The sequence below is a fragment of the Plectropomus leopardus genome, chromosome 21, assembly GCF_026936395.1.
Source record: "Plectropomus leopardus strain MGB_pleo_1.0 chromosome 21, ASM2693639v1, whole genome shotgun sequence".
Taxonomy (NCBI): Eukaryota; Metazoa; Chordata; class Actinopteri; order Perciformes; family Serranidae; genus Plectropomus; species Plectropomus leopardus.
The window spans coordinates 25,175,456-25,200,232 of NC_142196.1; the positions used below are offsets into that span (position 1 = coordinate 25,175,456).

At 39.5% G+C, this 24,777-nt stretch overlaps 1 protein-coding gene across 1 annotated transcript in view; it reads right to left on the reverse strand.

Annotated features, from left to right (window-relative positions):
* Positions 1-24,777, reverse strand: part of drosha (drosha ribonuclease III) — a 117,519-nt gene that overhangs the window by 50,401 nt on the left and 42,341 nt on the right. The window contains exons 18-23 of the mRNA XM_042510485.2: positions 21,311-21,449; positions 21,137-21,197; positions 19,823-19,882; positions 16,086-16,185; positions 10,672-10,774; positions 473-543 (exon numbers count right to left, since the gene is read on the reverse strand). Coding sequence (XP_042366419.1) covers positions 473-543; positions 10,672-10,774; positions 16,086-16,185; positions 19,823-19,882; positions 21,137-21,197; positions 21,311-21,449 — 534 coding nt within the window. The remainder of the gene's footprint in view (positions 1-472; positions 544-10,671; positions 10,775-16,085; positions 16,186-19,822; positions 19,883-21,136; positions 21,198-21,310; positions 21,450-24,777) is intronic.

Sequence of the window (24,777 nt, forward strand, 5' to 3'; positions counted from 1 at the left end):
ACTGGCAAACTGCACTGTTCTACACCTCCGGTTCATTTCGCAAAATACACCAGCCAAACTACGACTTCATCCAGATTTTCTTTTTTTTCTGTCTTATTGTTTTATCTTTGGGCATATCAGTGTGCACGCAATAAGCAGCTAGTCAAAAGCGTTGCAGGGTAAGGCGAGATTATGTGAGATCTCAGGTTCTAAGGCTGGCAAGGCCACAATATCGTGCAATATGTGGTACTTGCCAAAACATGCAGTGTGTGGGTTTAAACGAATAAAAGAGGCCGGTCTGGTGAAAACATTACATACAAATCGAAATAGGAAAATCTTGTCGAGCATGTCCGTGGCTCATCTCTGTGACTGATGTGTGCACACACACACACAAACACGCACGAGCGTCCGCAAAAAGACATGCAAATACACAATCTGTATATAAAACTACAGAGAAACCAAATTACAGCTGAGTAAAAGATTTTGTTCGTACCCCAGTGTTGAAAAGCAGTCTACCAAAGAGCTGCCGGGCCTCCTCCAAGCCTCCTTCCAAATACACAGCACCTAAAAAAAACAGGAAACAAAGAAAGAAAAAATCAATACAATAATCAGAAAGTGTGTGCAAACTGTGTGGAGTATTTGCTGGAAATTGTGCAGGGGAGACTTTCTATAACATGCGAAAACCCACACAAATCTAAAGTGTGAAAAGCATTATATTCCAGCAGTATATTGCTGGTGTGAGACAAAAAAAAATCTAGCAATTCTGAGGCAATTTCAGACTTCTCTGCTAATGGAAACTTAAAATTAATTGAACTCGGCAATGAGTTATAATTGCTTTATTAAAAGTAGGAGTGCATTTTTATTGCTTTTCAGTAGTGAAAATGACCTTGGGGTTCCTGTGCAGATCCACCTCCCCCTTGCCAGAGTACAAGAGGAGGAGGAAGAGGTGGAGGAGGAGGTTGCATCACTACGGTGAGATGGAACTGGCCAAGGTCACGTAAACATCAAACTAGAGGCAGGCTGCGCTTTTGTCATGAATAGGTCTGACAAACACATACAAGCCCACATACAGACTTCATGCTCAAACCCTTTCATGGACGGTGTGGACTAAAGTATAATGTCCTCTTTGTCACCTGCCTACACACTCGGGCATGACTTATCTGTGCAGATGTCCACATAACAAACAGAATGTGCTGAATCCAACATGAATTGTGAAGGGGGAAAAAAAACACATTTCATAAAGCGTGTGCATACACCAACACAGAAACGCACACACAAAAGACAAGCGACAAAAGGAAGAAATTCGATTCCGTAAATTGCAGAGAACTGCCGTCAGAGCAAGCAAAGAGCAAGACAAGTATCCCAAATTTCTCCCTCTATGGGAAAGATATGCAGCGTCTCCAGCTCATTCAGTTGAAATAGTCAGCCCCTTTTGCACAAGTCGACTCTGCTTTGTGTGTTTTGTTGTTTTGCTCTTCTACTGTTTCTACTAAAATCAGTGGAACTATCATGGTGCCTTTAAGCTGCGTACAACTTCGAACCATCACACTTAGGGTGGCTCATTCAATTTAGAAAGCAATAACCACCTGGCAAATTGGGTATACAATCGTGCAGAGGTTTTTATTATGTGCATAAATGAGCCAGTGGAAATGGGGCGCGGTGCGGTTGCAAGTCTAAATGCGCAAACTGCTTTCATGGACAACATCAAAAACATATGAGAGATTCATCATCTGGGGAGGGAAACTGCTTTCAGATGGCTAACAGGCCATTTACACACACACATACACACACACACACACACACACACACACACACACACACACACACACACACACACACACACACACACACACACACACACACACACACGTGCGCACACACAAACAGTGAGGATGTAGCCTACATAACCAAGACCATAAAGAAATACAAACAAACCACGTAGCACAAAGACAAACACAAATGCACACCCACTTTATCTGCCTTGCATGCCCTTTACTTCTAAACAGAGTGGGAAATTACTACCAGCCATTTCCCAAATGTTCCTAAAATTTGATTAAGCCCGACAACTTTGTCTCACCCTAGCAGCTACTTTGGCAAGTCACAGGCGCACATTCATTTGGAGGCCCTTTACTAATATAAAAATCTAGTTGAGTGGTGAAATAATGAAAGTAGCTTGTGAATTTGGGAGGCACTAGTTAATGGGGGGTTTTAGACTGAGAAGTCCTGCAGTGAATGTGGCCAGGGCTGGAATATCATAAAATAAAGGGCACTTGACCTGGAGCACAAAGACCACATGCCAGGACATCAAGGCCATAAGATAAAAAAACCCCACAATTTTGGTTTTACAAAAATATATGATTCCAGTTAAAAACGCATTGCCTTTTTAATGGAGTGTAACACCTCAGCAAAAAATAAAAATGCAATGTTTTTATTTAAAAAATTATCTATTGCTGACTGTTAATGTTAGACTGTATAGTGTAACTTGTATTTACATTAGGATTGGGCAGTATCATGATATAATGATATACCAGGGTAAGTTTTTCAATAGTATCTTTAATAATGTATTAAACTCATTGTATTTACAAGGCACAATGAAGATTTATTTGTAATTTTTTAAACATAGTTAAGTGCACAGCACACACCACCAGAGCTCAGTCTCCGGTCTCTACTGGTGGGCATGCAGCTGAGCTGAAAGACATTACTGGTGGAGGGAGAAGTTTCAGGACTGTAAACAGCCAGCAGGCAGAGAGAGCAGATTTTTTACATCTAACTTGGTGAATTAAGGATTTATTTCAACCAAACCAGAGTTGGAGACTATTGGAACAGTGGATACTTACTAGATTGCTGGAAAGAATAACTAAGACGGTTTGGGTGAGTTTTATTTTGTTTCTGTCGAGTTTGAATGAATTGTGTTTTAGGATGAGAAAATTAAGCCTCGCCAGTCGTCTGTCACTGAGAGAAAGTTAAATTCAAAAGCTGTACAGCTGCACTTCTGTTTAATAAGGAAAGTGGGTGTGAGAATATTACTTTTCTTAAATTTGTGTGGGTTTCTTTCGTGTAGTTATTATTCTGAAAGCTGAAGAGAGTCGCGCAGGGTGCCCAGACTAGCCTCTGCTACTCCAAACGTTTGGTGCTCAGAATAACTGAACGGCATTTTCCAGCAGCACTTCATACCAATGAATGGGACTTCATTGTGCATTCAAATGCAAAGGTTGTTTGAAATGGAAATGTTTATTTTTCTTTTTCTTATTTACCTCTGTTGAAATAAATAGGCCTACTAATATCGTGACTTTTTTGTTCTTTCACGACAGCATTTTTAATTTTTAATATTTTTAATTTAAAAATATAAACAAATCATCATCATAATGAAAGGGGCACAAACACCACAGTGGCCGATGGGCATACGATTTTCCGAACTGCATCAAGGCCGGACAGACTGACATTCTGCTTAGGACCATTCAAATATCGAAACACTACAGACCCATAAATCAACATCTATAAATCTAAAGTCCTCTTGAAGTGCACACACACACACACACACACACACACCGCAGGCCGCTACACCCCTTTGCAGATGTGTATCGGTAAGCAAGACCTCTATAATCTTGGCATGTCGGTGTGAGCGTCTCACTGAGGCTGACCGCAGAGGGCTCTGGAGAGGGGAGCGGTTCTTTGCAGGATGTTTTCCACTAAGCATCAGCACTGAGATTTGTGGTTTTACCATAATGTGGACCTCAGTTCTAGACGCGGCTACGCAGCAGATGTTTCCTCTGGAGACCAGCTGTGGGAGGATAGGAACTCCCTCATAGGACCATGTTTTGAACGTCTTTCAACTATCACTCATAATGCATTCATGTGTGTGAACACGGAAGCTGGGGGTGCGTGGGTGGAGCTGGGAGGCAGTTTTCTTCAGGTTTTGATGACCCAGCAGATTTGGAGAGTACACCAAATGAAGGCCTCAAAGTCATTGAAACTCAAAGTTTTTTCTTCTTATTAGATTTTCAAAACTTCTTCCAAGAGGAAGGAGAAGGTGGAGGGTGAGCAGGGAGGAAGGGAGAAACCACGAGAGCCTCAAGGGATTTAAAAAGGTATTAAAAATCTCAAAGCAACACCTTTGGTGTCAATCAAAGGGTCCGTGGATGAAGAAACCAAGATATGCAGTTAATTCTAGCGAGAGCGCTCTTGACAAGGCGGCTGTCCGTGCAAAAAGTGTGCCCCAAAGCGATCCAATCAATCGCACAACTTGCCGCAATCATAAAACGGAGATCTGTGCTTCACAGTCCACCCCGTCAGCCTGCAAAGTTGCAGCTGACGCCCTGAATACACAGCTCACAAAGACGCCCAGCCAACTCCACTGGCAATTATATGCTAGCATCTCTCCGCAGCTCATCTCGCAGTAACATCATGCCCGGGCCAAATCACTCTGCAGTCTCAGAGCTCTGGCGCATTCAACACACTGAGTTGTCGGAGCTGCAAGTGAAGCCAGAGTACAATAAAGGAGGCCTACGAGGTAAACCTGCCCAAAATATGCACATGAGGAATCACTGACACTGTGATGGGGACACTGGATTTGGAGGCCCTTCTTAAACTTCCAGGGAAATGTGACTGATCTTTTATCACATCCCTCATTAAACATATATGTATATGTAAATGTATATAATTTTAGCCTATAATTGTAACCTGAAACCTGAGCATATCGTCTTGATTTCTTTCAAAAACATAAGCAATGAAGGAAGAAATGATACAAATATTAGCAAGAAATTTGTAAAAAGTACAAGGAAATTACCCAAAAAATAGAAAAAAAAAAAAAAAAAGTGAAATTTAAAAAATTATAAAATAAAAAAGGAAATGCCCAGAAAAAAAAAACAAAATATTAAATTAAATTAAATATTAAAATATTTAATTATGACAATTACAAATATAGTTTTTACCTTGCTTTTTTCTTTTTTTCCCTAGACATTTAAAAAAGAAATTGTGGAACATCTCACGTTACTCACTGCCTTTATTTCACCGTGTTTTTGAAATAAATAACAAAAATTTGTTCAGAGTTCAAAGGTTTAAATACCTTGCTGTGACCAGTTTCATGCAGGGACTATTTTCTTTTGACCAAACGTCACCCGCCAACCGTATCACAGCACAGAAGGAAGCACACATCAACTCACAGACAAGAGGCTCGTGTTCATGCCAGTGCAAGATGCAAAACTTTATGGTGGGAAGCTAACAGTAAACACCTGCTTCCTTTTGTGCAGTGATTCGGTTGGTGGTTGTACTTCTGAATAAAGAAAAATAGTTCCTACAAGGAACTGCTAACAGAAAGGTCTGTGGATTATACGGAGTGACTGGGTCACGATTTCTGGAGAGAGACATTGCAAGTTTTTCAAAAGTATTTTTTGGCACTTTGAGCCCCACAAGCCGAGCGACATCTTTACAGCCGAAGTCTCCAACAGACGGCAACTCTAACAGAAACAATCTAGATAGATTAATAGCACTACAGGTGAGAGGAAAAATATCTACTTTCAATTCTGGGATGAACTGCCCCTATTTAGAAGTCAAAGTTCAGTGCATTTATACTCGAATATCCTATTCACTATTGGGATAACTGGTCACTTCATAACCAAGAGAAACCAAACAAAGGCGGCATGAAACAAAGCAAGAAAATAAATCAATTTTATAAAATATACAAAAAATGCATTTTTGGCAGGTATATGTATGAGGAGAGACTGTGTTAAGTTTGTTTCTTTTTATTTTGTAACACTGCGAGATATCTTGATTGTAAATAAACCTGGGATAGACATTTATTTATTTTTTTCATTTGGGTGGAAAGTAAACCCGGGATGGTTGTTTCTATAAATTAGTTGAAATAATATGTGAGTTTAAGGACAAAAATGAGCAAGGGGTAGGTACATATAAGCTTTATTTCTCTTACTCGTTTTCTGACACTACTTTTGGTTTGATTGTTTCTAATATGTTTTGATTTTTGATTCAAAATAAAGTCATTTATTCATACAGCCGAAGCCAAATTCCACAATTGTACCGTAAATACACAAAGACGAGGTGACATAACGCAGCGATATTCCCGCCTTAAACAGGCAATCTTCTATTTTCTTTCTTTAAATTGGGACCAAAAAATGGAACCTGAGCCAAATGGAGCCCAACCCAAAACGAATAGATGAAAAACCTCAACACACAAATCTGATACAAGTCGGAGAGAACAAATTGTACAAACTCTAACCAAGTTTTCACCCGCTGCTGCGTAGAGGATATCAGTCATGGCCAGAGAAGGCCGGCCGCTAATGAATCTCCGCATCAGTCACGAGTCTAATGCAGACAGCCATGCCGACTGTACAGTGTTATGTTTGGGAATAGAATTCCAATGTCTGTGGGCTTTCAGTGACCAATAAAAACCCAGAGTCAGGGGCATATGAAACACCAGCGGCTGACAGTCACATTAATAACCTAGAATGAATTATTCAAAAACGCTCAGGCTCTAATCCATCAAATAATATATTAAGCCGCTCCCTCTCGGCTCAATGGGGGCTGAAGCAGCAGACGGACACAGAAAGCAACACATTAAAGAAAAAAACAAAAAAAAAAAAAAGAAGAAAAAAGTAAACCAAAACATTAAAATAGAATTTTCACCAGAGCGGTGACAAAGGCAAGCTGAGTGCATTGTAACATCAAACATCTTACTTTTCAAAAAATGAAGCTTGGAGCGGGGGGGGTTAGACTGAGAAACAAAAAAAAGAGGGCGCACAAACTCCACCACTGCTACCACTGCGGCAATTAACAAAGGGAGCAGCATTCGCTCAATGAACACACCGGCTGCATTGTGTATGAATCTGATATTCAGCAAGTGAGAGATAATCCTTTCTCTCCGTTCTTTTAATAGGAAGAGCTTAGAGAGGGCCCCTCACAAAGGTTCACCATCTGTATCCCCCATGGCTGCTGGCAGCGTATAATCCACAGATCAACTGTACAAGGAAATTAGGGCCATAAAAACAGAGTGGGGCCGCTTTTCTTCTTCTCTCAATTCTTTTCAAACAGTTCGCAAGGAAGGAAGCGACGTGGCTTATCAGTGAAGAGGACCTGAGAGGGAAACGGGAGGGCAACAGGCGTGCAGAGTTTCTATGAATAAGCGGAGGGAGAGAGCGGTTTCTAAAGACGGAGAGGTAAAGTGGGCAAGAGCAAAAGTACAGAGGGAGAGGGTGAGAGAAGGGGAGGGAGGGGGCGCTACAGAATGGGAGGTGCGCAGGCCAAAAGAGCCCAAATGAGAATGGCCCACTCCGGCAGAAGTTAATGACAGGGGATCAGAAAAGCAAGATTTCCATTCAACACTTTGAATTATTCAGGGTTGCAGGGCACCCATTTGCATTGCAGATGCCTTTGCTTTTTCCATTCCTCTACCGCTCTCCCTCCATTCTTCCCTCTCTCTGCCGACTCCCTCCCTTTCTTTTCTCTCTCTGTCTCGAGCTAGAGAATGGCCCTGCCTCAGGGTTAGGAGATAGACACATTCTCGGCTCCATGGAGGGAAAAGCTTTGCCCATGCAAAGCAGGAGATTATCTGCCATTTCCAACAAAGCCCAGGTTCAATGGTCAGTGTGGCAGAGAAACAAATAAAACAAAGGTCAGAAAACATGCATAGTAAGCTGTTAGAGCTATCTGCCAGGGCCTTGGAAATATTATGAGCGTGTCATATTCCATCACAGCCTTTGGTGAATTTGAATTTGAAGCGTGTGCACGCTGGAAGGAAAAAAGGTGTGTTAAAATAGAAAAAAAAAAAAAAAAAAGTGATGCTACTCTCAGACAACAAGGCAGCGACAAGACTGCAAGTGCATGTCTGTTGATGTGGTGCCTGCTGCTTTTGGGAAAGTGGTGGTTTGACGTCTGTGTCAGATGGAAAAATGTGTGAGGATGAAATGACAGCGTTTGTGAGAGGCCCTCCGTATCCTACGGCACATGCGAGTTGCGAGGAGAGCTCTACTCGGTGAGAGAGTTTGGGAGGGAGGGAGATGACAGAGTGACATGATGAGTCATCATATGCGTGGCACATCTTTCACCTAATAACACCCAAACTCTAGATCACAGGGGGGGAACAGAGAGAGACGCAAAGGGACATAAAGAGTAAGTCAGAGACGGGGAGGGTGGAGACAGAAAGACTGCTCAACGACAAGGTCTTAAAGGAGGCCTTTGAGCTAAAAAAAAAAACTGCAATGAAGATGACAAAAGTCTCAGTGAAAGAAAAGACGCAACATCAGACAGATTTCACAATGCAAGCGACTTTGTGTGGCTTGAATCGGTGTGTGTGTGTGTGTGTGTGTGTGTGCATGTTTTGCCCCTCAGTGTGTGTGTTTGCGGTGCGATCGGAGGAGGAGGAGTGATATTTTTGAACACCCATCACCACAGGGTGCTCTCTGACTGCGGTTTTCTCACAGGTTCCTTTACAACAGCGTCCCTGTTTATTCATCACTTTTATTAAGTTGAGATAGAAGACGAGAAAAGAAGGGGAGGGGAGAAACGGGAGGCGCCCGGTGTCATGGCCCTGCTGCCTTGCTCGGATGTGTGCAGCAATGAGGCGGCGACAGCCACGGGACAGAATAGATTATGACTTCGTCTCTGCCGATAATGAACCCGTAACAAGTACGAGGGCCCCAGGGCCGACAGGGGGCCATGGTGCCAGTCAGCACTTTCCCCGCCACTCTTTGCGCACTGCTGTTTTGGTGCAGAGGAGGAGGAGGGGGGCGAGGAAGATCTCTTTAAAGCCACCCACTTTCTGTATCTATCATCAGGGGAGCGCAGAGATGGCTGAACTGGTTCAATCAAGATGGTGATAAGATGAGGAAAGCTGCCGACTCTGCAGCTCTCCGGGAGCGAGGCTTAGCGTTGCGCTGCCCATGGGGTTGGATGGAGGGAGCGACACGGTCCCTGACATGATTTCTGGTGTGTGTGGTTTTAAGCGCCGGCTCCTAATCGCTGCACAAACTCTATCAGCGAACTGCTGGTGAAGATGAATAGCGAAGCTTGTGTATGTGTTTGGTGTGGGTGAAGGAACGCGGCGCTCTGGGGATTGCCTGTCCAGCCAGAGGTCAAACCACATCTCCTGAGATCAATAAAGCTGTGTAATGTTTCCAGAGTCTAATGGGAGATCCACTGCAGCTATTTACACAGCTTAACACACACAGAGACCCCAATTAAAGATCCCATATTAATCTTATTTTCACGTTGATACTTGAACATGTTTACATGCTTTACTGTTCAAAAAACTACTGATCTCATATCGTCTGCTTGAAAACACCTAAATTCACCATCTGTCTATTGTTTTAGCAACCTAAGCAAAGTGGTTTGATTTCTCTCAAAACATGGGGAAGGAGCATTGAGCAACATAACAAAACTTTGCCCAAAATTAGCCAAATAAGTTGAAAAGGTACAAGAAGTTGACCTTAAAAAATTCAATAGAAGAAAAGTAAAAAACACAAACAACAAGAAAATAACCTGAAAAAAAAAACCACAACAAGGCAAATTCCTTGTGTGTGAAATGTGTAAATGCACTTGGCATTAAAACCCAGTTCTGATTCTGATTTTGGTAATTTAAATTACTCATAACTGTAGCTTTCATAGCATTTCTGATTATGAACTATTCTCAGTGGTTTGAGCATTTTGATACTTTGATAAACAGAATTTATATAGCACCTATACCTGCTTTATAATAAAAACAAACATGGACATCTGATCCTTTTCAATATGGGACCTTTAACCCTTTAAACCAGGCATGTCAAACCGGTCCACAGGGGGGCCGGTGTGGCTGCAGGTTTTGTTTCCAACCAAGTAGCAGCACACCAGACTTGACTCATTTAATCAACTGATCTCCGTCTTCAGACAGTTGATTGGTCAAACTGTGTGCTCTTGGTTGGTTGGCACAAAAACCTGCAGCCACACCGGCCCCCCTGTGGACCAGTTTGACATGCCTGCTTTAAACCCTGGCCTGTCATCAGTTTTCTTGTGCTGTGTTCAGACGCCCTTCACAAGCTATTTGACCCTTTGAAAACTGAGCAGATTGGTTTGATGTTTTTTGAAAGTATGGAGGGAAAAGACAATGACCAACTTGGCAAGAAATGTCCAACAAATTGCAAGAAATTGCTACCTTAAAGTAGTTTTAAAAAGAGGGGAGGATAATTACAGTTTTTTTTCAATGGGAAAATATTCAGACAATTATATTTGTGATAATAATAATTATATGTTTAAAATTGTGCTAAAGAAAAATATCTAAAATTACTACACATTTTTTCAGCACTCCATGGGTCTTTTCTTCTCTGTTTTTCCACTTTCTTTCTGTCTTCCTTTGGTAATTTTCTTGTTACTTTTGTACTAATTTTAAAAGGTCAAACTATTAACTGATACATTTTTATTGAAGCACCTGAAGTTAGCAGGTGAAATAAGCACATTTAAGCATAGAGGCATTTTCACGTGCTGCTGCAAAGTCCAGCAAAGCAGCACTCCACAAACACTAGAGTTTTAAACCCCCTCCTAATTTTGTGTTGTGTTTATAAGAGCGGAGAGACAGTATTTGTTTTCAGTATATGTAAATCTATCCTTTCAGGGAATAGATTTACATATTTAGTTCACTCATGTCTGTTTTTGGTTCTCCCGCTCAACCATCATCCTTGCTTCTTTTTAGTTGCCTCGTGTGAGTCTCACCGATAAGAGCCTCGAAGCAGTTGGCCATGGCGTGTCGCAGGTCCGACTCCCGGCACAGATCTGGTCCGTGAGCGTAGAGCATGAAGCGATCTAACTCCAGTTTCTGTAAAAGACAAACACATTCATATCAGTGCTCTGCCACCGACACCTCAGTAATAGCCTCTTGAAAAAGGTAATAGCATTTTTTGGTATTGAGCATTTTCATAGGCTCTCCGTGGAAAACAAGGGAAGGCAAGGGAGGGAGAGAAAAAAAGGCCAAAAAACTCGAGGGAAATGAAAGAGATTGCCTCGCCCTTGCTGGAAAAGGTTCTACTTCATGGCACTGACAGATGCGCCCATGTGTTGTCCAGCTGTGGCATGATGCACTATAAGCCGGCACAGGAGGAAAATATTCACGCACGCACAATATTACACTGGCACACACACAGACATGCTACATAATCCCAAAATAAATTGTGAAATAGTGCAGTGGGGACCTTCATTCTTTCACCAGTATCCCATTTTTCGAGTAACATACATTAGCACTTCATATAGATACATAATGGTGAAGAGCAGCTTTAAAGTTTGAAGTGCACAGTCAGTCTTCAAGATTGAAAAGTTAATATGAAGCTATTACTGAGCCTCTGAATGTGTGTTATTATTAAAATAATGTCCTATTGTACCGCTGCGATGCTGTCATATTATGTCACTGGCATAGCTCTACCTGTGTGTGTTTCTACATGTGCACACATATTTAATGTATACAAGCGTATACAAGCTGAATCCACACAATACACATATTATCTACAACTGTGCAGTGTATTATTGAGCATTACTACTGTGTTCATTACATTTAATACAGAGTCAAAAAACAGTCCAAATTCATTTATTTTAATGTATACACATTATTTATAAAGGTATGTAGGTAATCAGTACTAAATATATATATAATAATATATCATATTTTCCAAAGGTAAAATCTTTTTATAAAATGCTCTTGGCATGTGAATACCGACGGACATTTACAAATGATATAGTAGTGGCCGAGTAGGGAGGACGAAAAAGAAAGACTATGTAATATTATTGTGACCTAATGTGTACTATATATGAACGTGTACTGTACCTTTCTCTCCCTCTTATTCTCACTATCATTCATTAGTTTGTGCTGTTTTACATGGGTTTTTACATGTATGGGTGTCGGAGTTAATTGTGATGTATCATTTTACTTTATTCTTTAAAAAAGACAATAAATACAGTTATGGAAGAAAATGGTCCTTATGTTTAGTTTCCTCTATATTTTTCAGGCTTTACTTTATTCTATGAGTTTGTTTATTATCTATTATGGCTTTTTATTTATTGAATTGTGTGTCTTTGCTGCAGCACCTCCTCAAGTGTCTTTATGTCATTTGTTTTGTGGCTTATGTGATGTAGCAGTTGTAAGGCTGTAATTTCCCACTGGGATTAATGAAGTGGTTCTTTGTTATTCTTCTGTCCCTATCGCCTCTCCAAAAGTTTCTACATCTTTTAATATTTTCAGGCTTTTGGGGTTTTTTTTTGTTGTTGTGATAGAGCTGCAGCTTCAGGAACACTTGCTGATAAAGAAGTATAAATGATTAGTTTAATGATATAATACATTGAAATAATAGTGCTGTCAAAACAAGAGCATTCATTTTTGAATTATTTAACATCTTAAATAAAACTCAGGAAATCAGACAGTCAATTTTTTTTTAAGACTCTTTCAAGATTATTTGAACCAAACTTAAGACTGGTTTTTAAATAAATTATCTTTCTGCTCTTCAAGCACTGCACGAGTATGAAGGTTAATAGTGGACCTGTGCAGAAGTAGATTGAATGTAGGAATATGGTTATTAGAGTGAGTCAGGTTAATCTTCATTTTATGAACAGGTAATTGCAAAAGTAAAGAGACAGCCTTTGTGCTGGTTTTAACATTTATAAGAAACTCCCGTGCAGAAGAGTGTCACTCATTTTGACTAAAATAAATAAATAAAATACAAGATGGATAATTTACATTAGATTTTAGATTAGGTTTGTGGTAATTATTCTACTGAGAAATTTTGCACATCACCCTGACTAATTATTTTTGCATATGATTTTTATTCTGAAACAGCTATACTGCAAATATTTTTCATGTTATAGTAATTCTAAATAACCTTCATCATACTTTTAACTTTTCTATAGTATTTATTGCAGTACTTGCTCTACTTTTATTTACTCTTTATGTTTACTGTATGTTATTTATGCACCAAAAAACAACTCAAATTCTTTGTAAATAAAAACGTTCTTGGCAATAAACCTGATACTGATCTCAGAAATTTAAATTTAAGACTATTTAATGATTTTTAAGGCCTAATATTTATTTAAATGGACTGAAGACACTTTTAAGACTTCTGAAGGACCTTTAGAGACCCTGAAATTCTAAATAACGCAACTATGCATTATTTTCTTATGGCAGTGATGGACTTTTAGGCTGAAAGTTTCTTTTTTTTACGACCCCCCCCCCCCAAAAGTAATGAGCGCGATTTGCAAATTAACACAGAAGAAATTCATCTCTGTTCCACAACACAGCAGTGTAGTGTTGTGGGTAAATATCAAAACCTGTAAGTTAGAGGGTAACTAATGCTTTGGCTAATTGGATATCTAAAAACAGCTGCCAAATTAACACAGTAAAAGACTTTGAGAAATAATTCAGATTGCATCAGGAGATGCCTCCGATAATCTGCACTCGAGAGGAACACAAAGCTATTCTGGTTTTGTATTTTTCATTAGTTTTTATTTTTATTTCTTTTAGTTTAACATTCAATTCAGCTTGTTTTTGGTTAGTTACAATGAGTTTGCTCATTCCAGTTTAGTTTTAATTAGTTTCAGGGTGAGTTTCGTTTTCTTTATCATTATGACTGTTTTTTTTTCATTATTATTCTTTATTGTGCTTTTTAAATTCTTCATTATTATTATTATTATTGTTATTATTATTATTGTTATTGTTATTGTTATTGTTATTATTATTACAAGGGTATCTGTTGGGGGCGAGATCACATTAGACCGATCCTTGCTGTCCTTCACTGGTAACCTTTGAGTTTTAGAATTGATTTTACGATTTTACTGCTTGTATTAAGCCGTGAATGGTCAGACTCCTGCCTTTATCTGTAATCTGTTAATCCCCTATGAGCCTGATCACTGCCTGAGATCCTCTAACGAAGCTACTAATGGTTCCAAAATCTGGACTTGACACTAAAGGTGAGCGAGCTTTTGCCGCTCGAGCTCTCAGCCAAACTCTGAGCCTGAGGATATAAAGTGTAAAAACTCAGTCACCTCTTTTAAATCTCCTCTTAAAACTCAATTTTGACATTTGGCAATACAGAGAAAATTAAACATCCCAATATTTTTGACCAAACCTCAATATCGATATTGCAAAGACATAATGTTTGTGCTTTCAAAAAATATGTACACAATGAGATTTTTTATAAGTAACCCTTAGAAATGTGTATAAGTGGGTAAAGACAGATAATGAAAATTATATTGGCCAATATTTCCTTAAAGCTAGTTGGCTTTTTGCTCCTGTTGTCTCTGTGAATGAGGGCTCAGGGTGTTGCAGAGGTAACTACAACAGAAGGTAGCTGCTTTAAAGTTTAAAATGCTTGCAAATGCTCGCCTGGCATGCTTTAAAGGTTTAAGATTGCTTGCTTGCTACAGCTAATAGATGCATATACTAATTTGTACAACTATTAAACGTAAATGGTAGCTATTCAATCAATTCTAGTCTATCTGCTGCCTTGAAACATCACAACTCTGCAAGCTGGGCATCACTGAAATTTCCAGATTCATAATTACGAATGTGGAGGGATGTTCATGTGCTCGTAACTCATAAATATGATAAATACAATATTTCTGAGGAGCATGTGAAGGCAGCATAAGTACACAATATAGTTAAAGTTAGCTTCTGTTTGTTTTTTTCCAAACTTCTAGTTTTTTTTTTTATTTCAGTTGACTAAAAAGTGTTTTCAGACCTAGTTTTCAGTTAAAGTTGTACTTAAATGCCCTTAGAATGGAGACATTTAGTCAAGAATACAGGCTTGGTATGAAGGCGAGGGAGAGAGCATGGAGAATGAACATGACTCAGCGAGCAAAGGATGTCGCTGTAACAGCTACTGGACTTCGGTGAGTACTCTGGGGTCATAGTTTTTGTTGTAAAGAATGGCATGTGCAATCATTTCTTGTTAAAGCATGGAAGAAATATGCCTTTTAAGCTGACAATCAATGCTGATGTCCTTGATGGTTTTATTTGAAATGTGAACTTCACAGAGAGAATGTGCTTGAAGTGGAAAAGTTGTATTTCAGTTGAAATACTTTTTTTTCTTTTGCGTTGATTCTACATTGTGATCTTACATTTATTTGCATTGCATTGTTATAAGCTTTTGTCTCATAAAAAAGCCATAAATAATAATAACAATACTAATAAAATGCTTAGTTTCAAGTTAATGTAAAGAAGTGTTTTGATGTTTGAAAGTGTGGGTCAGTCAAACTTTCTGCAACTATTCCTTTGAGCCACGTCAAAAGTAGCCCAACTTGGTTTTACTGGCAGTGCACCACAGACGAATACCCAGCAAAACACAGTCAGGGTGCTATTTAATTATGGCTGATAACTGTTGGTGGTATCCCACCCCCCGTGATTGCACACACAAATTAAATCACAATTCATAAATACTCCAACTCACAGGGAACCCGTTCTGACTTTTAAGCCTTCCAAGTGAAGTGGCGGATTGTGCCGTTGCTCGCTGAAGATATTTTTTGAAAGATAATTGCGAGTGTTCTTGAGCAGACGGCTTTAGAGGAGCCTGGTAAACAACTTGGCAACGTCGAACACTGTATCACACTCACTTTACCGCGAGCGGCAAATTGAAACAAGCCAAACTGCTACACAGCACTAATGCAGATTCGGGCGGCTGCATCTTTGTATTCAGCAGGGAGCAACATGAAAGATTGAAGTTTTTAATTGCTTTCTCCACATCACGGGACGATTATTGTTGTGTTCTTTACAAACGTGCCAGTGAGTGCGGCTTGGCTGTACAACGCTGCCAGCGAGAGAGAGAAGGAGGGAAGCAAGGGGGCCTAGCGATAACAGGAACTGGAGAGTGTTTCAGGAAGACCTCTAGGGGCCCACAGGGACCCCAGCCGCACTAGTCTAGTCCTCCAAAACAACAACCTTTTAACTCCAATTACAAACCTGAGGGGGCAAAAAAAAAAGAGTAGCTATGGCAGCAAGACAAAATTACTCTTTTCCCCAGTGCCCCCTTACAAAGAAGCAAAGTCATAACGGCAAGACAGAAACAATAACACTGTCTCAAACATGTCCTCCTGTCAGCGCGCACACCTTTCGCTGCTTTGACCTGCAGAGGGAAGACTTGTTATAAGTTTACCTTTGCTAGCATGGCTAAGTGCTGGTTCTGCACGATGGCTGTTCTGTAGGTGGCCAGGCCGCCCTCCTCCAAATTCGGGAAAAGGTAGTACAAGTGGACACTGTGGACAGAGAAATTAAAATGAAGTAGAACGGTTTGAATCCTGAACATAGTGGCTTAATTTCTACATATTGGAAGAAGGCAGTGAGCAATAACCACCAAGAAATAGCCCAAAAATTAGCAAGAAATATGTAAAACGTTACCAGAGAATTACCTGAAAATAAGACAGCAATCACAATAATAATAATAATAATAATAATAATAATAATAATAATAATAATAATAATAACAAAAGTCAAAAAACAAAAACACCTTTAAAAGTGATCAAATAAAAACAAGTAAAAATAAAATTTTCTGTAGCAGAATTATAAAAAACATACTTATACGAATTATGAGTATAGTTTTTTGGACATTTTTTTTTAAATAAAACTTATAATCTCCCCACAGCCATTTTTTAAGTAAATTTCTTGTCACCTTTTACTATTTTTTTTTTTCAATTTGTGGTACATTGAAAGTTTTACGGTGGTTACTTCTGTCTTTTATCTCTTGAATTCTTTTTTTTTTTTTTTTATGGAGAGCAGCTTTGAGCATTGATAAGTTTCACTTTTCTTTCACTTCCCCGTCATCAGTCTGTAAACCGATGTTTTGTTATAATTTACAGTTCAGTTCAATTTTATTCACACAAAAAGTACAATTCATGAGAGATGATGGAATTGTGAAATGGGACACCCTGACTGTTATTTAAAGCTTGAGAAGAGGAGCCCAGAAATAAAGCAAATTGGACGACGTATTCCTTTAATTTTTTGTCAGAATACAAAGACATGGCTTCATGAAATAACAGCAAAACTGAGAGAAACATGAAACCAAAATGAAAATGTGTAATAACAAGTGGGTGTCCACTTTTCTAAAATGTATGGCCAGATTAAAAAAAGAATAGATTTGTTTGTTTCTTTTGCCTCATCCTGCATTTTCCAATTTTGTCAAGACCAAATGATTAATTTTCCAGAGATTTCCAGCCTTTCCAGGCCCGTGTTGGAACCCAGCGATGGCCGCAGACGCTTCAGTGGTTCCACAGCTGGGTTCCAGGCGAGCAGGTTCCATTTTCATTACGGTCCAGCGTCTCTCTAACCGCGGCGTATCATTTGATTTCATTTGAATTAAAACAGGCCATTTAATTCAGTCATTTCTAATCAATGCAAAGAGAGGAAAGCAGGTGGCGTTCTGTTTTCCAAATTCACGAGAGGTCTATTTGTCAGGGTATTGTGATCTTAGTGTGAAAACAAAGCACTTGGAATTAATAAAGGCCACTTAGTGTAATAAAAAATAATTAGACTGGAGACTCCTGGTTTGCTGGCAAAAGTGTCAGTCACTCTCACCAGCTAAACTGGGCTGTGCAGCATTCATCAGGTGCAAAAACAAAAAAATGTTTGTATTAATCAGAAGCTCATCCTTTTAGAGATCGTTTACTGACAAAGAAAAAAATGTTCATGCGGTGAACTATCGACCCCACTGACCGTGCAGCACATCAAAGGGTCATTAAGTGAACAAAAAAAGTGGAGCTTTTTCCACTCAGTAACTCTGAAGCTCATCTGTAATCCATTTCTCATGTGCCTTTTCCTCACATGTTCTGCAGCAGCGCTTCTCAAACTTCATGGCTAAAAAAATCCAAAATAAGAGTGGTGTTCACTCAGACTTAATGAGACAGTTTGGATCTGTTTTACGTGGGGTTGTATGAGTGCTTATCCACAGTAAGTGTGTTACCTACAGTAGATGGTAGTCTGTATGTTCAGAGTTTTACCCTTTGAAACCTGAAGCGACCACTTTTCTTAATGTATTTAAAACTTCAAACTGTGAAAAAAATTGGTGTGATTTCTTTTATAAATTTAGAGGAAAAGGAAACGAGCAACTTTAACAAAAATATTCCAGAAATTGAAAGAAATTAGAAGATTTAGAGAATTATTTTTAAAAAGCCAGGGGAAAATGTCAAGAAAAAAGCTATATTTACAGTTAATTACCTTGATTATGTATTTATACTTATTTTAGAGAACTTTGGGGGTCATTTCTTTTTTTTCCCCAAAGCTAAATTACTGTTTTTATCTTTTTTTCCTTCTAGTTTTCAGGTAATTTTCTTATGTTTTTAATAACATTTTTCCTACTTTCTTACTAATTTTTGGGTCATCTCTTCATTTGTTGCTCACTGCCTTTTTCCCATGTTTTGGCAACAAATCAAGTCAATTTACCTTGGTTTCAAAGGGTTAAAAAAGCTGGTGGAAGCACCAGAGCACAGACGCAAAGTACTGCTGTGGACGGAGCAGTGCATTGGTTTGCTTGTCTGTGTACTCCTGCCTGCGTCTCCAAACTGGGGAGCGTGCTGACCACCATCTACTGTAGGTAATACACCGACTATGAATAATAAACCCACACAACCCCACTTCAAAATATCTGAACTATACCTTTAATGTCATTCCAGTGAAAATGTCTAGTTAGTCTTTTCAGGTCCTTATCATAAACAATCATTACTAATTTAAAAACTCACCTAAACTTTAAGAGCTCACCCTAATGAAATATTTGCTTGCTCATAAGACGCATCACAAATATTGCAAGTGGACTTATTTTTTTTACATCATCTGCTGACCCTTTTTAAAAAAATCATGCCGTGACCCCCCTCTGTTCAACACTAACTCCCTGTGTTGGGGGCTATTCAAATGTGCAAAATATTCTGTTGGCTGGACAGCAGAGGCACAAGATAGCCTCCAAGGGCAGCGTGCGCTGGAGGTGCACAAGGCAGTTGGCTGGATCTGCTGTAGCCATTTAACTGGACAAGAGGCTGATAAATAATTCAGAGGGCCAGAGCGCAGGCCAAGCATGTCTCGTCAGACGCTAACAATCAAAGAAGGAAGGCAGGGGAAGAGAGAGGGAGGAGGAAGGAGGGGAAAAGTGGCAAAACATGCCCAGAGATATCCAGAGAAACAGAGGCTAACCACCTTCTTTGTAACTCTGCTCTCGCTGCATAAGGAGCCGAGGCAGTGTCCTGTGTAACCCAGAGTCAGTTCCCATTAAGGTTTAATCCTGCTCCTGAATGTTCACTGTTGTGGAAGCGTTAGCATCGAGGGTTACGGATTAGATTTCGGTAGTAGGAGATATGCTTCTGGGCAAATGGAAGTAAGATAAAAATCTATTCTTCCTTTCTGCAACTTATGTGTGTAAGTACTAAACCCCGTGGCGAGAGAGAAAGAGCTTTTTTCTTATATTCTCATGTATCCACTCAGAGGCTTGAGGTACAGTGTGGGCTCCAGCGTGCCGGGTAGTGTGTGAGATTAATAATAGCTACATATAATTAGCACTGAGCTTAGGTAAGTGCCGGGCAGCAACGTCCGCACTCACCTGGGAGTCAATAACACCGTCAGCATTCCAGACAGCGATTCCAGACAGCTAATTGCAAGTTGTCATGGAGAATTTCAGGCCGTTAAAAGAGGGTAAGGGGGGGTGGATTACATCCCAGTTCCAATTACCAGTAAATCACTGTCTTGAATGAGTGGAAAGTATGGAGAAGAGTGCGGCTGTGACAGATGCAGATAGATGTGGACAATGAGAGTGAGGGTGAGAGAGGAGCGCGGGGGAAAATAAAGGCCGATGGTGTTGTAGTCAGCTTCAATTAGTGGTTGTGTCTATCAAAGATGTGCGAGCGCTTTTCTCACCTGGTGAGGAACTCGACAACAGCATCACCCAGGAACTCCAGTCTCTCGTTGTGATTGATCCTAGAGGGGTGGAGAGTAGAGTTTGACAGCTGAAAATGTAGCGAGAAACAAGACTTCTCATACACATTTTAACCTATCCATCTGCAAGACTTTGAGGGAAATTTTAAAGACATCAATGACACTCAGCCTATGTGGGAAAAATCTGCACCCCAATCATTTCTAATCCACATATATGATAAATTGCATAGTATACATAAGGTGCCAGAGTGCATAAAACAGCATCAAAATAGAGCTTGATCATAACTTTTTTTTTTTAAAATGCCAGGAGAGGATCCACCACACCCCGACAGAGGTCCAAGCAAGGCCCCTAATGTCCTAAAATCCAAGCAATGTCTTAAAGTCCTAGAAACGCCCTAAAATCCTAGAAACATCCGCAATTCCAAGAAATGTCTTAAAATCCTATAAATGGTCTAAAATCATTGAGATGTCCTAAATCCTAGACACGTCCTAAATCCCAGAAATGTCCTTAAATCCCAGAAAAGTCCTCAAATCCTAGAAATCCTGAAATGTCCTAGAAACATCTTAAATCCTAGAAATGTCTTAAAATCCCCGAAATGTCTTATCTTAGAAACATGTATTGGGCTGCTGTGACTGGCCGCCGGCCTCCTGTCATTTTGCAAAAGTGGACCCTAAACAAAACAAGCTGAGTAAAAAAAATGTAGAGTTTTAGAGAAAACATTTAGGCTTTTTTTTAAGAAAACATGTCTTCCAAACTCATGAGCCTGCGGGTTTGGAAGGCCTGTTTTCTTCCAAAATGACACCATTTCTTACAGCCAGAAACTGTAAAAACTGAAATTACCGCTGGATTGTCAAATTTCCCTCCGGTCCTTGAACACAGCATGTGTTATTATACATGTTTGTGAAAAAGATTTCCATGACTTTTCCGAATATATCAGGGTTTATTTAGTTTTCAAAACTTTTCCAGGTCTTGGTAATTACTGTTTGCCTATCCATCACTTTTCCAGGTTTTCATGACCTTACAAATTGTGGCAAACACACATATACAAGCACACGTACACAGCGGCTCGCCTAATCAGCACTGTGAGAATAACAGCAGCTCACATTCAATAATAAGTAGCCGTTGCCCTTAAAATTAGCTCATTTCATTTCCCCTGTGATATTCCTTCCTTTCACAGTTTAAGTTAATTTTCTTGTCAGCAGGCCTGCCGGGTATATTAATCACACGGATCGTCCCTTTGATTGCTCCTGTGGTCAGTGATAGCATGAACAGATATGTGCCTGCGGGCAGCCTACCTGGAGGGGGAGGGGTCATCCTGCCCCAGACGAGACATGATGTTAATCAACGTGTTGATTCCTGGGAACAAAGTGCCGGCGAGGAGAAGAGGTGAGAGAACAAATGAGACGGTGCGGTCACTTCACAGTAAGGACAGGAACAAAGACAGGGATACAGAGGCAGAAATGACCCACCTTTCTTCCTCATGTACATGTGGTGGACTTTCCGGTCTCCGTACTTCGGCTGGCGGATGCCACAGTTGGAGAGGGAGTTGCGGGCATGATCGGGATTCATACCGAAATTGAGGTGATGACTGGGGTGAGTCATGGCCAGCTGGAGGAGAGGACAGAAGAGTCAGCAAATAGCAGTAAGATAACATTTTTTAACCACAGGATCATTTTCAGAAACCTTTCTAGGAACTTCAGCTGTGTTAAAGCTTCAAGAACCAGAGTAAATGATAATATATTTCTAGTTTTCCACTCAAACTGCTTTTACACAATATGCCACATTCAACCATTCGCACACACAGTCATACAGTGATGGTCGAGGCGTAAATACAAGGTGCCACCTGACCAAGAAAACTGTTTGAAAAATGTTTTCATTGCAGATCAGGGTTTTTTTTTTTCAGGGTAAAACATTTATGGGAACAGCATTATAAAAAAGCCCCAAAATAACAAGACATGCAATGTTTCATTCATCTAACCCTTTAAAACCTGAACAAACTGGTTTAAATTATTGAAAAAAAGAGCGACTTCAGAAGACATGGCCAAGAAATTAGCGAAAAATTAGTAAAAAATGAATAAAGTTTAAAAAAAGGGTAAAAACATAGACATAAAAAAACAAACATAATTTAAAATGTTTAATTGCGAACCTAAGCAGATTGGTTTGTTTTCTTGAAAAAACAAAGGGAAAAAGAAATGAGCAACTTAAGCAAGAAACTAGCTAGAAATTAGTCAAAATTAAATAAATAAAAAAAAAAAAAAAAAAAAAGAACCAAGAAAATTACTGGAAAAAGTTTTTCTAATTTTTAATTTTTAATTATGAATATAGTTTTCTGGACATTTTTCACATTTTTTATCTATTTTTTAAACTAATTTTCAGGTATTTTTCTTTTCTTTTTCTCACCTTTCAAAAATTTCTTGCAATGTGCGGGACATTTCTCACCAAGTCTCTTACTGCACTTCCCCCTGTATTTTTGAAAGAAATCATACCAATTTGCTCTGGACTCAAAGGGTTAAACTTAATATTATTTTGTTTTTTGAGGGAGGTAAGTGTAAAAAAGTGTCAGAGCAACACTTTTTTTTTTTTTTTTACAGTCAAGCACCGTGTCTCTGTGGCATTTTCAGTTCTCACTGTCTTAAACATCAAAGTCTTTGCAAATAACCAAGACCTGCAGACAGTCATATCATTTGCAAAAAAAATGCTGCACAAATAAAACCCTATTTCCGTTATCAGTCTAATTTACCTAATCTTCACAGGTCCTCAGATGTAATTGGAATGCAGACAGAAATACACCAAAAGGGCTTTTACGTCCTCATATGGCTCCTGACTTTAGCTTTTGGGGCTCTTTAGTTTGTGGTCACATCAAACTGACGGACATCAACAACATGGCCCAACCCCGTGCTCTGCGAAAACCCTCCGCAGAGCCTGATGAGTTTTCTTTTGACTAATGACTAATTACAAACGGTAACACTGGTCAAAGCAAATCAGCCTGATAATGTTGGATCAGCAGTCGCTCTGACGGAAAGAGGAGAGAGAGCGGCGTTTAGGTGAGAGTGTCCCCTCTTGCCTCTTTGTCACCCTGAAGTTGTCTGTATGAAAATTAATGACTTAAACTTTCAAACCTGTAAAGAGAGGCAAAAGTGGGAATTTAAGGTAAAATAACCCTGAAGGAAACCGCATTAGTCGACGCTCGGCTTTTGTTTGAAAAACTGCTGTGCCTAGAAAGACTGCCGCGGCTGAACATCTCAAACTCGCTGAGGGAAGAAAAAGAGAAAAGATAGGGCTCAGTAGGATATGTCAAGCCTTTATCAATCTTACATTAGGAGAATGTTAATCTCAGCCGAAAAAAAAAAAAAAAAACTCCAACTACTCTCCCCCCTGGGCTTGCTTTTCAAAATGCTTGTCTCCTTTCAGCCAACTTCAAATCAATTTCAAGCTCCAATGAGATATATATGTAAAACGTTAACAGAGAGGTTTCAATATTTATAGTTGCTCAAGAGGCCTTCAGCTTTGTAGCCTCGAACACGAAGGCGACAAATTCAACAGCAATTGTATTTTTTTTCTGTGGTTAAGAGGAACAACACTTTTTTTAAGGGAGGAAAAAAAACTAGTTATTTGACATGACACAAGCAGAAATCTAGCAATTCTCAGTGCCGTGTTGGCAGTTTGATAAAAAAATATAAATAAAAACAACAACCACATCTACTCGCAATTTCAACTCCCCCATTGTGCGATGTCAGACACAAGTCAATGACGGCCCACTACACGGCCTCAACTGCAGAGTCTGGTGCTCGAAAGGAAGCGCATCAAGGAAAAAATACATCAGTTATTCTGTAAACACTGCAGGTCCTTCACAGTTAAGGACAACATCCAACAACAGTATTGGCTCTTAAGCGGAATCTGCGGGGAGGATTGACGTCTGCAACTGTTCCCGTCGACATAATGACGGCGTAAAGTATCGCAGGGATTTGGATTTAGTGATCACTGCCTCAGCTGCTGCTCAACTGCCTTTGGCTAAACGGGAATAAACATCATCGCTCAGCGGAGAGCCGCAGACTCGACTGGAAAGAGCGTACTTGAACCTGCACTCAGAGAAACTGATGGGCAAACTGCCTGCTTGGCAAACAGCATCCGACGATGTCATTACTTTGCACTGCATTATTTAATATACACAGGTAAATCAGGACTCAGGGGTAAACAAAAGGGGAGCGCAGTGGGACTGCTTGAAATTTTGGGATATTCATTCTGCAGTACTAATGTCATGGCGTTAAAGGTTGGGTAAAGGTAGGTATGGTTGTCACCATAACTACTGTTTTGGATTATATATTGTTCCATAAGTAACTGCGATAAACAACATTATTGTCATTTTGAGAATATTTTGTGCCACTGATATCATAATATAATAGCATGATAATGCAGAGGGTTCATACACGTTTTTACCAAAAACTTTCTGTGACTTTTTTGACTTTTTGTCACTCAAAGTTTTTTTTGTTTTTTTTTTTAATTTGACAACATTTAATTATACTGACTTTCAGACTTTATATACAAATTACATAAATATAAAAGGATCCACAGTCAGAAACTTGACTTTTTCATGAATATTGGGGAAATATGATTATCGATACTAAATAAAAAGTTTAGAACATGATGAGAACTTAATATTTAAATACAGCTAAGGGACTGTTTGTTATTTATGAGAGGGGAGGGAGTTGTGCAAAAAGGGCGAGGCATGTCAAATCATTTTTTTAAGCATTGGGGAGAAACGTGTGCTTTTTTTGGCTGTGGGGAGCGGCATACAAGTTTAAATGTCAGTATTTTTTATTTCTTCGACCACTGTTTTTTTAAAGACAACATGATGGCATGTTTTCTTAAAAAATGCCTCGTCTTTTTTTTTCTTTAAAATTGTTCCATCCACAGTTATCGCCAGCAGGGAGGCATG